General features: G+C 36.3%; 1 protein-coding gene and 1 pseudogene across 1 annotated transcript; both read right to left on the bottom strand.

Moving 5' to 3' along the window:
* On the bottom strand, positions 1 to 7,242 carry LOC120196891 (annotated as a pseudogene).
* A 900-nt stretch (positions 7,243 to 8,142) lies between these two features.
* Positions 8,143 to 12,051, bottom strand: LOC120196776 (delta(7)-sterol-C5(6)-desaturase-like). Its single transcript, XM_039198497.1, has 3 exons — positions 11,755 to 12,051; positions 10,449 to 10,754; positions 8,143 to 8,595 (listed from the first exon to the last, which is right to left on the bottom strand). Exons 1-3 carry the CDS (start codon positions 11,948 to 11,950, stop codon positions 8,300 to 8,302), a joined length of 798 nt encoding a protein of 265 aa, XP_039054428.1. The 5' UTR covers positions 11,951 to 12,051; the 3' UTR covers positions 8,143 to 8,299.
* Positions 12,052 to 18,411: the final 6,360 nt, after the last annotated feature.

Consider the following 18,411-nt stretch of genomic DNA (forward strand, 5'->3'; position numbering starts at 1 on the left):
TCAGTAAAGTTCGATTTGTGAGAAGAAAATCAAAGAGCTTACTCCAATTCTCTGAAATTCAATAGACCTTTGTAATGCTTCTCTCTTAGTTAGAAGATTGTCAGTCATTAGCTTTGAAGGGCGTCGATAATTTTTCCCTCGGTAGATGATTATGGCATGGCTTCTTTTAGCTTCTCCACCGAAACCAGAATCCCCCCCACTCTCTGCTATAAGCAATTTTGCAGTATAGATAACTCGTACGAACTCTCTCTGCATTGTAATCACCTTGACAACTTCTCTGTGCTTCCAATGTTGATGTACTCCTTCAATGACGCCATCAAAGACCCCGCGCCTACCTGAACCATATTTAAACAAAAACAGAATAAGGATATTTAGCTCTGGGCAAGGATGTTGAAGGAAAATCAACATAAATCTGTCTATTATTTTCAAACCAATACATCTGAAAGAAAAAGAAGAATCAATTGGCAACTAGGAGAGCGATCTTTCCCTCACCAAGCACTAAACAACTAGTTAGCTTCAGTCCCATCTTCCGCAAGCATTCTCTATCCTCCACAGTAATGGTTTCGAGATCCACATCCTGCTCAGCAGGTAGCCATGAAGAATTCAACTTTGCTAGTTTTTTAACTGACTTCTCTATCTCTCCATTGAGCTGCAACGAGAAAAGAATTAAGATTATGTCAACAAACTGCAGTCCAAATGATACGATATGATGATATGCCAGAAAGAATTACATTTGAAAGATGGAAAACTAAATTGAAGCTTCAAAGCTCAAGGAGGAAAAAACCAAACGCAGACACGGAATTAGAGAAGGAACTTACAATTGACAACTTGCATTCTTGGTTTCTCAATTCCCTTTCTAAGTGTTCCTTTTGAGCTTCCATTTGAATATCAAGTTCATTATTTTCTTTTTCCAGTTCTCCGTACTTGGTCACGAGATCCTGAAATTCTGATAAAGTTCCTACAGTTCTAGTCTTTGCCAAAGGTTCATTAGCAACCTGAAAGGTTTCGGCTACTTTGACTCAAACACCTTCTTCAATAAGGTGGCATCTTCTGAGTGCCATTTCTCTCTCCGTTACCAAATTAGTAACGCCTTGAGGAAGTCCTTCCCCCTGTATAATATTATAAGGAACTTATTCCGAAGTAACAAAACTCCTCCTGTGAGATTCTGTAGAGTTGAACTTTTAATCATAGTAAATTTTATGTATTTAGTTGTTCATAATCATAAATGAACATGCATGTCATGAAGGAAAGCATATTGTTATGACCCTGCGAAAGAAGAAGAACAATCGAAGGAAATAGAGGAAGGGAGATTAAAGGAGATGAGAAAGGGATTTCAAGAAGACTGAGTTTTCATTCATTCCAATCATACCGCAAGCCTTACCTAGTACATTGCTTATATATTTACATTGTAACAACCCATTTACCAGCTGGCAATACAGCTGTCCTAACAATTAGATTCCCTTGCATGTGATGTTGGTGTTGTTGGCGTGACTTCCTTCACTACTGGCAACACCCCTTCCCTTAATTGAAATCCCTAACCCTATTTCCAATTTCCAATTTCCCTAATTCTCCTCCGTCTTCTCCGATTAATGAATCTCTCATGATCATGACAATACCCCTTCCATGAAAGGATCCTTGTCCCCAAGGATCAAATCCTAATAATTATGCCTTAAGCTCAATATAGTTTACCCCATGTTGTAAAACAATGCAGTTACCATAGACCCTTGCTGCTAGCCTTAATCCTTTTCGAAGAGCAAGTGAGGTTTGATGGTAAGACCGAAACTTCAGGTAAATTTTGTCCTCTGCCTTTATACCCCTGTCTGTCAATTTTATTTTAGCAAAAAATTTCAGCCTTGCTTGAGTCTTCTGAAAAAATTTCAGATTCAAAAGTTGTTGTTTTAGTAACTGATTCCTGCTGCTTTCTTTGTTGACTTCCCGTATAGTTATGGCATTCCCCTTCCCTTGAAATGATCCTTGTCCCCAAGGATCAAACAATTTCTTCCTTATAATGATGTGCATCCCATTTTGTTCAGTTTCTGTGAAAACAATCACCTTTCCTGAGTAATGCCCTTGCCAGAAATACAGTAGAAGGAACAAATAATTGAGGACAATAACGAATGCATCTTGATGTCAGTAGAAAACAATCATCTACGATGTCTGGTCTTGTAGTGAATTCCTTAATACTCGTGAGAAGGGACGATGTGTGCTTGAAGAGCACTTCAATCATATTTTTTAGGTAACTTTCACAAGAAGGGTCAGAGCCAAATATCTTTATAACTTCACTAGAGAGATAAAGGAAGCACGGTTGGTGGTGCTGTTGATACAGGCCTTGGTTAATAACTGCCTGTAAAGGAGTAACAACTGATGCGCATAGTTCCTCCAAAGCAGCCCTAGCAGGCTCTGGTGGAAGTTCAGTAATAACCATGCTCAAAGCTTCAACTAAGTGTAATGAATCTTCAGCAGAGCCCATAAAACTACCTTCACCATTAACTGTTGTATAGTATATATGGAAATGCTCTTTACAATATGTAGGAAGCTTTTTACGACAATCATCATAGATGTGTCTAAATGCCAAAGCAGCAGCTGCAGCAGAATCTTCAGAGGTACGCATCCCACTCATGAGAATATCAATTACCAAAGGCAACTTAGAGAAACCACTTGGTGCAGCATCAAGCCACATAGAAAATGCTCCAATTATTAAGCAAACCGTTTGGAGTAGCTGCGGCTGATGAGGCAGTTTCGGAAGCAGATCCATAACCTGAGGCATTACGTTTGTTTCAACGACCGACACATTACTTGATATAGCTTGAATGCAAAATAAAGCATCCTCAGCTGGATGCCATTCACTTTGTTCATTTCCACAACAAGATACGACCTCTAATAGCTTCACGTAAAGAATTTGCAACGTTGCATTGCCGCCTAAAACTGATGCCGCATCCGTTAACACATCTGCAACAGCATATCTTGAATGTTTGAATTCCTTTAGATCCTCATATGAAAGATCTTGATATGCTTGGGGATATTGAACTTGGAAGCTAACCAAGGATACAAGAGACTCATATGATTTACGAAAAACTTGAAGCCTCTGGTTTCTTTCAGCTTCAATGGATGCTTCATCGCCAAATGAAATGTTGGAATTCCTTTTTGTCAAGATAACCTGAAGACTGTGCCAAAAATTAAAGGTCATTGAAGCAATATCATATTCTGGATGGGAAGCAACTTCCAGCAAAGCTTTCACTATCATCATTGCTTCGCTGGATCCATCAATGATGCCTGAAATTATTGGAAGAACAACAGTCGAAGAGCTCAAGGGAATCAGGCCATAAGCAGCTTCCCATATGGTACATATTCTCCATTCCACCTCCGGTTCATGAGCACAAAGCATTGACTCGATCCCTTGGGCAGTAACTTCAATAGTTGCTTCAGCCGCAGAAACCTCAATCTGCTTTCTAAAGCACGATATAGAACCACTAGAAGGTTCATGTTGAACTTCTACTCCGTCAACTTGTCTTCTTGGAGGAAAAAACAATGCAGGCTATGAAAGTATGCGAAAAAATAAAGCTGCAGCAGTAACAACAGCAATACCCGCTCTTATAGACATTGCAGTCCCAATTGCCCGCAAAAAATGCAAAAGCATCCAATTTCGAGGAAGCCTTATACCAGTTGTATAATCTTCAGCAGCCTGAAGGAGTTCCAGAAATTGCACGATATCATCAATTGCATCCGTAGCCCACCATGGTGGTGCTTCTAAAAGTCCAAGAAGAAGTCTTTGGGTGGCACGTGGAATTGCAATAGCATAATACCGATGAAACAAACGTGCATATGGTTCAAGAACTCGTAACCCAGCAACTGGATGCTCATCCAAGGCTGTTGTTGGGGGAGGAACTAGAAGAGCAGGGACTGCAACAGCCGTTAAACTAGCAGTCTCATAGCGTGCAACCTCTTCATCACATACACTTAAAATGACACCGGCACCATTTACAACATCCCATCTTGGAGTTGATGGTATGAGCTGAGAATGTTTTCCAGATCCACGAGAAGAAGCAGTAATTTGAATCTTTGATGTTGGCAATTTATCGAACACCTGAGAATCATCATGTTTTTGCTCACATTCTTTACCGGTCAACAACTGTAAAATGTGCTCCAAACGATCCTTATTCATTGCAATCCTTGTCTCCAAGTACTGATCTTGCTTCACTAATTTTGATAAGTCTTCAATCTGCTGTTGAATCGCAGAAAAAACAGAGTATGCAGCCATTGCTTTGCCAGGAGTTGTGGCTCTGTATACCAATTGTTATGACCCTGTGAAAGAAGAAGAACAATCGAAGGAAATAGAGGAAGGGAGATTAAAGGAGAGGAGAAAGGGATTTCAAGAAGACTGAGTTTTCATTCATTCCAATCATACCGTAAGCCTTACCTAGTACATTGCTTATATATTTACATTGTAACAACCCATTTACCAGCTGGCAATACAGCTGTCCTAACAATTAGATTCCCTTGCAGATGATGTTGGTGCTGTTGGCGTGACTTCCTTCACTGCTGGCAACACCCCTCCCCTTGATTGAAATCCCTAACCCTATTTCCAATTTCCCTAATTCTCCTCTGTCTTCTCCGATTAATGAATCTCTCATGATCATGACACATATACTTGATTCCAGGCTTGGTAGGCTACCCAGTGATCCTTCAAAAACCTTAGTTAAAATGGAATTCCTAAATTTACCTACACAAGTTTTTTTGTAATCAAATCATTATAGCAATGTCATCACGGCCTCTTATTTCAAGAACTCATGCATGAAATTAATCAGAAACTTTTCTGCTTAAATTAAGAGTTTGATGTCAGGCTAACAAAGTGGTTCATTGTACTGTCCATTCCCTTGATTCAGTCACTTATGCAAGCATGAATGCATGATACAACTTAGATACGGAATATGCAAAGCTTGTTGAAAAAGAAAGAAAAAAAATACTGGTCGTGATTATAAACAGAGCAAGCTTCAGTGCACCATGATCATAATAGATCAAAAGAATTACAGGCTTACCTTGAGCTCATTAGCCATTTGCTCACTGTCAGTATTCTGAATCCCCCACTTTATTGCAATCTTTGCTATGAGACATTTTCCCCATAATTTCAAGATAGCATTAGCCAAACCTTTAAGGTTCTTATTCCTCCCTGTGACAAGAAGAAGAAATCAGAATGAAAAAAATCTGAAAATTGCATACACTATTGAAACACAGGCACGAAACACAGCCCAGTGCAGCTTTTGTTATACAAGATTTAAACCATCAAAGTCCTTGTGCTAATACTCATGTCTAATGCAGATTTCCCCTCAAATATAATTTCTATTAACAAGCACATATTTCTCCAGGCTATTTCGCTTTGGTAATTACTTAAAATGGGTAAGGAAACTACATGTATATATGTTATCTGTCTAGCGCACAGCAGGAATGCCCAGACAAATGCATGTGTGAGTTCAGCCAATAAGATTGTAAAAGATAAGGTGGTACCGAGAGCAAAATGGAAAGGTAAAGGGTGAGAAAGCTTCCTTAAATATGCCAACTCTTCATCTGTCAATTTGGGTCTAGTGTTTGGAGGAGAAAGCCTTACTGGAGGCCTAAACCTGGGAATCACTTCTGGAAGCAAGTCAGCGTCAACCGGTAATGGCTTTTGCATCCACAAGTCAATAAAGCGAGGTCCTAAACCATCCAATAATCTATCAGTTTCCCTCTCATACAATGATCCAGTTACTTGTTGGCTATTCTCATCTCCTTCCATAACGATGACAATTGGCTTAGACTCTTTTTCTCCGTCTTCTCTACACAAACTTCTCCCCCAAGTACTTATCTCTGATTTTTCAGGAAACGTACTAATATTACTGCCTGATGCAACATGACTGACTGTTGATGAAGATACTTTTTTACCACCAGCATGATCCGAATACTCTGTTATAGAAAATTTTGAAGTCAGCGCATGGTTTTGTCCTCTATAAACAACAAGAACATCTTTCTTGATCCATACAACCAAGCCTCCAGTCTTCATCTGTCATGTAAAGATTTAACAGTCAGAAACTTTGACAATGTTAAACCCAAAAATCAAAATATGTTAATTTATCTATGTTTGAGGCCTAACAAACAGTAACCTTAAATGAATATTTATTATCATTAATAATCAACAATATTTGCATATGAACAGAGGTACTGTTTCTTCAAAACACCTTTTCATATGAGAATACTCTACCATCACATGTTCCAAATATTAAATTTATCAAATTGAATTCTATACCTTAACACTAAGAGGGTCAAATACGAGAGTTCTTAACAAATTCTATTCTAAAATCATTTGCCTACATAAATTTATTCTTAAACAATTATTTTCCTAGAATTGTTCTGATTTGAATTCTAGTTTAATTTGGTTCTAAACAATAATAATCTCATGTTATAAAAGATATGATCAACAATAAACATCCTTGAAACCTCTTGATAAAACCAAAAGCAATAAAAAATTGTAAAAGAAGACAACAGAAAACAAACCTCCACAATTTCTCTTGCTCTATCCATATTTCTACACAAAGGGACACTAAATTTCAGCATAACAAGTTCATTGTCCCTCCAAACCAATCTTATTTCATCAACGACAGCCTGAGTTACTCCGGCTTTCATCACCTTAACCCATTTCCTCATCCTCATTGCCTTTTTTTCAATCTCTCAAGTAAATCCTTATCAAGACTAATCTCAGCCCGAGTCAAAACTCTCCTTTTTCATCCTCCTAAACACAAGTTCCTCTTCTGCTCTCATCCAAGGCATTTTCCCATCAAATTTTTTGACACCCCCCGCACTTCCAATCTCCTCAAACCAATTCCCAATCTCAAATTCTTCGGATTCCTCCAAAACTTCATTTCCTTTTAGCTTTTCCACGTTTCTAATGATCTTTTTAATCACTTTCTTCCCTCTCACCCCACTTTCCTTTCCGAACAATGCCTTATCAGGTGCCTCAGAATTGCGGTTTGAGCTCCTTCTAGTGGTGTGTTTTGAAGCATTTAACACTTCATCGGGTTGAAGAAGGAGAGGACCCTTCATCCATGGAGCTGTAGGCATCTTAATGAGGCCGTCATTATTGTGGTTTTTGGAGACTGAGAATTTGGAATTTTTGCTGAAAGTGTGATTTCCTTTCTGGGTTTTGGAAGGGTCTTTGTTTGAGTTAAAGCAAGAAGGGGAAGGAATGGGAGAATTTAAGACGGTGGCGAACATGAGTGGCGAACATAACTGGGCAGCTCGCTGCTTTGGTTCGGATTTTATAGCTTTAGATTTTTAAAAAAAAAATCATTTTGAAAAAAGAATCTAACTTTTAAAAGTATAATTTTAATTTTTCTAATTTCTAAAATATTTTTTAGCCTTTACTATTTTTTTAAATATACACAAATTTGTATTTATGAATCGAATTGAATGACAGTCCAGGTTTTCTGAAAATGTTTCGTTAAGATCTTATAAGTCACCTATCATATGGATATAATTGTTCGAGTATAATTTTTTTTAAAAGATATTTTTTAAATTACTAAGATATTAATAAATTTAAAGAACATTATTTTTATTTATAACAAAAGAAATTTGCATTAATGATAACAAAAGTGATACGTAAAACGATATAAAATATAGGGCAAACTTCTATCCAATATATATATATATATATATATATATATATATATATATATATATATATATATGGCAAACTATTTGGTTAGTCATTAAACTATTAGGTGTGTTCTTCTATTTTGATCTCTAAACTGAAAATCTTATAAATTTTGTCATTAACATTACGGTTTAATTGCAATTTAATCACCATCCGTTAAACCGAAAACGGGGGAGTTGATTGTCAGTTTTTTAATTGGTATAATTGTACACTTAGTTCTCAATACTTACAAATCACACTAGTTTAGTCCCATAAATATCATTCACAATTTTTCTCACCCCACTACAGCCATTGTTTTCATCATTCACCATCACCGTCGCACTACAGCAAATGTTAGATATAAGTGTATTCGAATTTTGAAATTTATATTTAAATTTATATAGAGAGAGCGAGAGCAAGTGAGTCCAGATATAAGTTGATCACAAGTGTCTGACATTGATACTAAAGAGTAAATAACTTGTACAAAGTTTCTAGCCAAACATGGTTTCAAACCTGTAACCAAAATAACACACACCCAGGGGCCAATAAATCTCAAAAGCAACCAACATGCAGACCTAACCAACAAACTAAAAGAAATTTCGAGAAGACGAACCGAAATGTCGAGACAAGCAGACACAGTTACATCGTCTTCTTGCCTTCATCGTCAACAGGGTCACGTAGGGTTCCAAACATCCAATTCATCCATATGGTGTAATGGCCATAATTATGGCGATACGTAGTGTGGTGAATGGTGTGGTAGTCAGCACCCATGATAGGCCAAAGGTTTCCGTGGATGCAATCGTGAATGTTCTTCGTCCAGATGCCCCCGAGGAATATGAGTCCGATGTGAGTTCTGAAATGAGTCGGGATGATTAACAGTGCTATAACATGAGGGACTGCCTGCAGTATTCCATCCAGAGGGTGAAAAGCCAAGCCTGAACATAAAACATTGAGCAGTGTTTCATTTAGTAGGGTAAACAATCCATATAAAAATTTCAGGCTATACAACTCAAACTGAGTGTGATCTTTGGCGATGATATCCTATACCGTGTTTCAGACAAATAACTCAAGAAAAATGAAGAGTTCAAATAGAATAGTTTTCAACTGAATTCGGTATATCGAGACCGTATATCTGTTTAGCCAAAGTGTATCTTCTATTTGTCAACACAAAGAAATCTTCTATATGGAACAAATTTTTGGTTTGCCACACTAAATAACTTCAATGAAAGAAACTAGCTAGCCATCAATGCAACTAATAAAAATGGGAAACACTAAGAAATATGCTGCAATTAGGGATGTCAATAAAGTGGAGAAGGAACGGGGATCACCTAATCCTATGTTACTCGGCCTCAAATATGAATGTCATACACGTGTATTTGTCTAACACGAGTATATTTAATTTTTTCCATGTATTTGAAGGGTCCTTAAGAGGGATAAGTGCTGAATATGAGTGTAGGTTTTTGGTACATTAAGAAAAATGAAGAGAGAGCAAAATAGGCATTATCTACTCTCACATCCATGGAAGTATATTATGACATACACAATCAATTTAGTACTAATTTATTCATGAACATAATTTTAATATATTATACAAACTATATATATGGGAAATATTAATATATATCTCTAAAGTTTTATATACGAGAGATATAAAGGAAAAACATAAAATTTATCAAACTTCTACTTTCAGAAGTTAGAATCACTTGTAATTAGGACCTGTACTGTTACTGCCAGTTCAGATTGTATTCTGAATGAGCATATAATCTTTTCCATACACCATAGACGGATATTTTGAGATGTGGATTAAATCGATTGATGGTTCCAGGAAAACAATGGAGCACTTAAATTGAATAGAATTTTCTTAAGTTTTTTATGCTGGATTCAAGGAAAGGGTGAAAGGCCAATGGACTAGGTACATCAGAAAGAAAAGCTACGAGAACAGGATCAGGAAAAAGCTCTATGAGATGGCACCCATGAAGCACTACTCCACATATATCCTATGCAACCAAGTAAAATCTGCAGCAAGACTGGCTCACACATTCTCCGGAAAGCTATTCATTAGCACACAGCTTAATGTAATATCATCACCGAATGCAGGCAATACAACTACAAATAAAGAATGCTTAAAAACTTTGATAGGCAAACCTCATAGTGAAACTAATTGACAGATCCAATCTGATTCCCTTCCTAACATATAAAACGCTTGACAGATTAATATCTCAAAGATGTATGCAGTTCCAAAGTACCACATATTAGTTATTAATATGGACTAATGGTTAGATATCCTTTGAGAACATCTCACTTGTCCTAGAAACTCGAGATATGAACTATCTCATGCAAGATGGGAGCGAACTTCAGCTGTTCAAGATGGGAGCTAGGTGCCAGCATTAGATTCAACCAGAAAAATCCAGAGATTAGCAAATTAAGAATCTCATAAGCACGACGAGAAAGATAACGGTTAAACTTACATCAAATTCAAGGCCATTTTTGCAAATAACACCTAGAATCCACTAGGGTCACTTCATAACAGAGGATAAGATTCCCAAAAAACCAACTTCCTAAAACTGGCAGATTCTCTGGATCCTCTTAAACTCAAGTTTTCTAGCATGATCATATCTATTTACCAAAAGGTCTTAGTTTGACATATAAAGCAACCATAAAATCCTGCATATCGTCAAAAAAGGATGACAAGAAATAAAAACAGAAACTATTTCAATATGGTCCTAAACTTAGGACAGTGGAAGCAATTATAAATCATTGAAACTAGAATGCATAGATAAGAACTTACCGGCAAATGGAGAAAGGGTATTCTGTTTGTTGTAGATGTGATGAGTTGCATGAAGATACTTGTATAGAGGATTTATGTCATGCAACTCCCTATGCATCCGGTAAATGCCAAACTCGACAAAGGCAAGATATATAAATAAATATACCGCATGCATAAGCCAACCAACATCACTTATTCTAACATAACATTTTGTCCAGCCATTTTCAACCATGTATTCGGAAAGTGTTGGAAGTGCACGGTACCAAGGCATGGCCTTCATAGCAACATAAATTTGCAAGAGCATGGCTTTATTTGAAGGTATAGCATCTGCATTATGAGCACTCAAAACATTAACAAAGGAGCCAGGAATTTCATATTTGTAAAACCAGAACAGAGAGAAAATACACCTGACATTTATGAGTAAGTTTTGCATTGTTCAGTACCTAATGGCTTTTAAGATTGTGTTAACTATTGCAAATAAGAAGAGAAATTATCATTTTGTTAAACAAAAATGAAGCACTGGAGACTGTTTTGCAGGTATCTTGCATATACTGGCAAGAGAAATTATCATTTTGTTAAACAAAAATGAAGCACTGGAGACTGTTTTGCAGGTATCTTGCATATACTGGCTAAAGGTTAGCATTCATCAAAATCTCTTAACCATAATTTTCAGGGAGAGTTTTGAATTAAGAAAATAACATGCAACTAGCAACATTATCAGCAAAGTTCTTTTAGATTAGCACAAGCTATGTTATTAGATTTTTCACTTTCCGTAAAATACTTATGACCAGGTCCTGTGTTCGGCACATATTCAGACACTAATAAACTCATGTGTTCATCAAAATAAATGGAAAATCTTAGAAAACAAGCGACATAGATCAAAAGTATTAACACAATGATCATAATGCATTCTGTACATATATTATTTAATCATTGACTGGATTCCCATCCCTAGTTCAAAAGGAAGAGAGAGATTCCAACACGGATCCTCCGTGACTAATGATTGTTTGTAAAAAGGCTACAGCAAGAAAAAAAGGGTTAAATCAAGATCAGAAACTGTTCACGTATAAAAGAACTCCCAAATCCTTTGCTAAACTATATGTATGGAAATTCAAACATAAAACTTGCAACAACAACAAAAAATGGTAAATGAAATATTCCAGCTTCACATATGAACTCTCAGATTCAAAACGATGTCAGCAAACTAATGATAATATATAAAAAAAAATACACATAATACCAACTAACGTTTAAACAAATCAACTTGAACTAAAGAACCAATCAAAATGAAAAGAACCCAGATTCGAAATCAACAAAAAAGGAGTACCATTGGGAAGGTAAACATTGCGTTTCAAGTAGTAAATATAGAAGCACCAAAGGAAACCGGATCCCAATGTAGTTTCGCAGCCAAGTTTGCAAGACATGGGGGGCGGATCCCAATGCTTTGTCGGGAAAAGGTTTCCCAACACAAGGTGGTTGTACCAAGTGGTCTCATCCATGAATTCCTGCAAATACTCTCCCATTGATATGCCAATGGAATTCGGCAGTGATCAGTCACCGAAGCAACAGATTTAAGTCTCAGGAAGAACAAAAAATAAGAGTGACAAATGTGGTGGTTTATTTATGTTTAGATAGATAAAATAAAAAGGTATAATATCAAAAGATATCCTTAACATTTGATTTAACAGTCATTTTGGCCCTTTTTTTAGAATTTTAATAGAAAAGTTTAACTCTATAAAATAGGGATCTTTTATTCTAAAATACAATGCTAAGGGACAAAATAGTTTAAAAATAAAAATAAAGGTAAAAACGATTATTAAGTCAGATGTTAGGATCTTTTTGTTTTAAAATAAATGATAAATTATAAATTTAGTAGCTGAATTTTATTCTTTCTCCTATTTCATTCACTGTACTTTTAATTTTTTCAATTTAATCACTCAATTTTATCCATTGTTTTTTTTTTTTTGTCAATATGTCGTTATCTTTATAATGGCGTTATGACTTCGCGGAGAGAGAAAATATTAGCCATCAAAAGGCTCCACACAACTAGTTCAGAAGCTCTATCTCTCTCACGGGGTTCTAAAGTTCTCTCGTCATCTTCAAAGGAGGGTTCCTGCAAATTAGAAACACTAAACCCAAGTTAAACTGATTCTCCCACCATGGCGCCGTGATTTGAAGGACATAGATTGAATTGGTCATTACAAAAAGGATAAATCACCACAGGATACACCCATCATCCTCACAAGAATTATATTTCATCTTATTAGTTGTCTTATAATATGTATTTCATTGCAATGTTAGAAAACCTTTTATTGCTGAAAGTGCAACTTCAGTAGAAATTGGACAAGTAGCTGCTGACTTTATATACCATTATCAGTGTAAGAAATTCTCTGTTTTTGAATGAAGTTAACAATTTTAAACTGAATAAAAAATAGCACGCTTCTTGCATGATGGGCCAAACTTTAGTATGATTTCTGCTTCTTGTTTTGTTTTTGATTAGCTGATACCTGATGCTAATCAAGGATTTGACATAATATCAACTATTCTAAGTTTTCCCAACTTCCATGCAAGCATGGTTTTCCTTGAAAATGACTCTTTGAACAAGTCACCATTGTTGTCAAAGTTTCAGGTATTAGCCTCTCGAGATTTCTGGTCTTAAACATAATGAAATTTGTGTTATTCTCATTTGGCATTTGCTTGATCTGTCATGCAGGAAAAGAGTCATGTCATGTCTTACAGAGAAATACTGGTACCTTTGACAATTCCTGATTTTAGCATGCCTTACAATGTTATCACAATCACATGCACAATGTTTGCATTGTATTTTGGATCGTTGTTCAATGCAATACGAAGATGATGACGTTATTGTTGCTCAATACATAGTGTTTGCATGAAATGCTCGGTTGGTGCTATGGTTTTTGCATCGCCTAATGCTGAGGGAGCTGCTGTTGTCAATGGTGAAGGTGAATATGATGACGTTATTGTTGGTGGCGTGAAGATGACGACTTAGATGATACCTAACATCTTCTCAGGTTTCTGAAAGAAATATAGTATATCATTCCAGTGATCTGTCCAAAGACTAAAGAAGCTGGACCCGGTGAAAATGATAAACCACCTGCATGGGTGTTAGACTTGATTTCTAAATATTGAAAAGTCAACAAAGACAGCTATAAAACAAAGGGAAATAAAATATGAAAGTTAGTCAAACATAGAGGCAATATGGAAAAACATGGCAAGCAATCATGGATGAGAAACTTCATGAATTACTTAGAAATTAAACTAATAATATTATAATATGAGTGGGCAACAACAAAACAAAACAGCAGCTCAAGTTGAGTTGGCAAGCTTGGCAATTAAGGAATTTACACGGCAAACATGAAAAGAAAAGCAAATCACGACAAGCAAACAAGAGATGACAAGAAGATTGTAGAAGCATATGAGGCGGTTTATTATACCTAAATATATGTGTATCCTAAGCTTAATTATATATGCAATGTAAAGAAAAAATATGTAAAAAGTGAGAAAAAGAGAAGGAATATGAGGAAAAGCTTAGAAAAGCAAGAATGAAAAATAGCTTAGCAAAGAAAATTAGAGAGAATTGAGTAAAGCTTAGCAAAGCTTAGAATAGCAACATTGTGTTTGTAAACTAGTCGCAGCTAGTGTTGTAGTGTTGTAATAATGGAGTAACGCCGTTGTAACGTATTTTACCTCGTATCAATAATATTTCGAGATAGAAAAATTACTCGAGTGCCCACCTACGCTTCCAACAAGTGGTATCAGAGCTTGATTCGAGTTTAACGTGGTTGAGAATATGACCAACATAATTTAACCTCAAATCTCGAGATTGACAAAGACGAATTATGACAATTGGAGCATTCAAATGAAGGCATTACTAGGCTCCCAAGATTGATGGGATATCATCGAGGATGGTTACACCGAGCCTGAAAATGCAACAGCAGAAGCAGTCCTGACCTATGAAGAAAAGAAGGTATTGAAGGAATCCCGGAAAAAAGATAAAAGAACATTGTTCTTTATTTTTCAAAGAGTAGACAAATCTACCTTTGAAAATATTTCTAATGCAAAGACCGCAAAACAAGCGTGGGAGAATTTGCAAAATCTCTCCAAGGTGCCGAAAAAGAAAAGAAAGTACGTTTACAAACTCTTAGAGTTGAGTTTGAGATATTAAAAATGAAAAATATGGAAAACATCGATGATTATATTAGCCGTGTAAAAGCGGTCGTAAATGAAATGAAAAGAAATGGTGAATCACTCGATGAGGTTAGAGTGAAGGAAAAAAAATTGCGGTCATTGACAAGAAAATTTGATTACGTGGTTGTGGCAATCGAAGAATCAAACGATTTATCTCAAATATTGATAGATGAGCTTGTGGGTTCACTTTAAGCCCATGAGTAGAAAATGACACAAAATGAAGATTAAAAAAATTTGGAGCAAGCTCTACAAAGCAAGATGAATGTCAACGAATGAGAAGCTAGCAACAGCTACACACGAGGTTGAGGAAATCGTGGTGGTTATCGCGGAAGATACAGAGGAGGACGAGGAACTCGTGGACGTGGTGGTCGATCATATGGCTCCGATGAAATAAGTGAAAATAATCCAACATCAGTCCATGGACGATGATTCAGAAGCCGAGGTAGAGGCAGATATCAACAACAAAATAAATCTCATGTACAATGTTATAATTGCAAAAAGTATTATCATTATAATTATGAGTGTAGATCTGCTCCTAAACAAGAAGAAAGAAATAACGTAGCAGCAGCTGAAAAAGAAAAAATTAAAAAATTTCATGTATTCCTCACTTATAAAGGAATTGAAGAATTCAAGAAAATATTTGGTTTCTTGATAATTATGCCAGTAACCATATGTGTGGACAAAAGGAACTGTTTGTGAAATTAGATGGAAGAGCCCATGGACGAGTAACTTTCGGAGATGACTCGCACGCAAAACTAAAAGAAAAAGGCGAAGTCATGATTACTCAGAGAAATGAAGAAAAGAAATACACTTCAGATGTTTATTATGTACCTGTTTTGAAAAGCAATATCATCAGTCTTGGTCAACTCCTGGAAAAAGGATATGAAGTGCATATGAAGAATCGCTCACTTGCCATCAAAAATAAAGAAGGAGAATTGATAGCCCAAGTTGATATGACTCGAAATCGTCTCTTTACAATTGATATCGAGTCGGGAGAAGTCAAGTGCATGAAGACCGCGATCAAAGATGATTCATGGTTATGACATCTAAGATATGAACATCTTGGATTTTCGGGATTGAAGTTGTTATCAAAAACAAGTATGGTGAAAGGACTACCAGAGATCAACCCTACAAATCAATTATGTGAGGCTTGCATTAAAGGAAAGCAACATAGACAAAGCTTTGAAGTTGGTAGATCCTGGCATGCCCGAAGACCGCTGGAGATAGTACACAAAAATATAGTCGGTCCTTCTAATATACCATCGCTTGGCAGTAACAGGTACTACCTAACTTTTATTGATGATTATAGTAGGAAGTGTTAGATTTATATCTTGAAAGAAAAGTAAAAAACGTTAGAAAAATTGAAAGAATTTAAAGCAATGGAAGAAAAACAAAGCGGTCAATATTTGAAGATACTCAGATCAGATAGAGGAGGCGAATATACATCAAAGTTATTTTAAGAATTCTGCAAAGAGCATGGCATCGTCCAACAGATGACAGTTAGATACACGCCACACCAAAATAGAGTTGCAGAAAGAAAGAACCGCATAATTCTTGACATGGCAAGAAGTATGATAAAAGGTAAACATCTACCAAGAAATTTCTGGGTTGAAGCAGTTCGATGTGTAGTTTACCTATTGAATAGATGTCCAACAAAAAGTGTGAAGTATATGACGTCAAACGAAGCATGGAGTGGTCAGAAACCAGGAGTTGGACACCTCAAGATTTTTTGATGCATCACATATGCCCACGTTCCTGAACATACTAGAAAGAAGCTTGATTACAGAAGAGAAAAATATATTTTCATTGGCTATGATGAAAGAAGCAAAGCTTACAAATTATATAATCCTCTGTTGAAAACATTTTTGATATTTCGATATAACAAATTAAGTTAAATGAATTTTAAGATTTCACAAATGATTTTACAAATTCGATTCAATTAACCGAATATCAAATTATTACTCCAAGTTTTTCAAGATCAATTTTAATCCTTACTAAATGTGTAAAATTGTGATTTGTACTTAAACTATTTTTGAAACAATTTTCACAAAGTATTTTGAACCAAAAACAAGCTTTAAATCAATTATTCAAAGGCATGCACTGATGCATCAGTCCATGCATCGATGCATCGATGAATTAATTGAACATCGAATGCATTCCATGCACCGATGCACTCTCCATGCATCGATGCACTCTGAATATTTTCAAAACATTGAATGCATTTGATGCATCGATGCACAAGCCATGCATCGATGCATCAGGCTATTTTTCAAACATCGAATGCATTTCATGCATCGATGCACACTTGGTGCACCGATGCATCAAGTGTTCCAACGGTCAAAATATTTGAATTTTACACGAATGCACCGATGCATACTTGATCATGCATCGATGCATGAGACGCTCCACCTAGAAAAATTAATTGTTTTCACACTTAAATGGCTCTATTATCCCCACTAATTATCACCAACGTTCAGAATTGATTCAAGGGGTATTTAAACAAGTTCTGGAGCCATTGATCAACAACAAGAAACATCAAGCAACTAGAATCAAGAGAGAATCAAAGAGAAAGCATCAAACCTCAAGTTTGAGCATTTCAAGCCTATTTTTCATCCAATATTCATTTGCTTTCAAGAACACTTTTGTACTCAATTGTATTTATCCTTGAGTGTTCTTTTCTTTGTTCTAGAATTGTGCAAACATCTTACCTTGTGAGGTTTTCTTGTAAGTTTGCAAATTTGTAATCTTCTCTTTGGGAAAAAGTGTTCTCAAGAGTTGGGGTATACTCTTGAGGGATTTTGTAAGGTTATCTCTTTGGCCTCAAAAGAAAGAACAAATTAGTGAATTTGTTGGAAAATCCTTAGTGTGGATAGCTAAGGTAGTGGACGTAGACTTTGTTTGAGAAAGTCGAACCACTGTAAATCGTTGTGCAATTACTTTAAATTTTCTGCAAAAGCTTCCACGAAATTTTTAATTGCCAATTCACCCCCCTCTTGGCCGATTCCGTAGATCGATTAACTCAACAATTGGTATCAGAGCCTCACTCATTTGAAGGTTTAATCGCCTCTTGAGTCGATTCGGGAAGAGTTACATCGATTACCAACTCATCAATGGCCTCCACTTCAAATTACGACTCCGGTCTTGATTCGATGCCCGTCAACAAGCCTCCTTTCTTCAATGGAGCTAATTACGCCTATTGGAAGAATAGAATGATGTACTTCATTCAAGCAAGTGACATGGGAGCATGGAATGCCGTAGAAGAAGGATACATCAAGCCTATCACTCATCCAAGGTTGTGTAGTGAAGGAGAGACAAGAATGTTCCAGCTCAACTCCAAAGCCATCCATATTATTTTTTGTGCTCTTGGACCAGATGAATACGGAAGAGTTTCATCGTGTACAACCGCCAAAGAAATATGGGACAAGCTTCAAGTCACACATGAAGGTACATATGAGGTAAAGAAATCAAAAATTAGTATTCTAACGCATAGCTATGAAAATTTCAGGATGAAACCAAATGAAGACATCAAAGCTATGACGGATAGATTTTCAACGATTGTCAATGGTCTCAAATCATATGGAGAGATCATCTCAAATGAAAAGCTTGTGAGGAAGTTAGTCTACTCCCTCCCAAAATCATGGCAATCAAAGAAGACGACAATCATCGAGTCTAAGGACCTATCGTCCTTAACTCTTGAAGAACTTATCGATTCACTCCTCACTCATGAGATGATGCTTAAAGATGAGGTGGACCTTGATAAAGTTGAAGAGACACT

This window comes from Hibiscus syriacus, unplaced genomic scaffold (assembly GCF_006381635.1).
Source record: "Hibiscus syriacus cultivar Baekdansim isolate YM2019G1 unplaced genomic scaffold, ASM638163v2 tig00117034_pilon, whole genome shotgun sequence".
Lineage (NCBI taxonomy): Eukaryota > Viridiplantae > Streptophyta > Magnoliopsida > Malvales > Malvaceae > Hibiscus > Hibiscus syriacus.

Bases quoted from the DNA above. Each gene is read 5' to 3' on its own strand.
- LOC120196776 (XM_039198497.1), bottom strand. From the start codon at position 11,950: ATGGGAGAGTATTTGCAGGAATTCATGGATGAGACCACTTGGTACAAC. The intron at 10,755-11,754 runs GTACTCCTTTTT...CTCATAATGCAG, and splicing joins CAATGTTTACCTTCCCAATG to ATGCTATACCTTCAAATAAA. The intron at 8,596-10,448 runs GTAAGTTCTTAT...TTTTATGTTCAG, and splicing joins TACCCTTTCTCCATTTGCCG to GCTTGGCTTTTCACCCTCTG.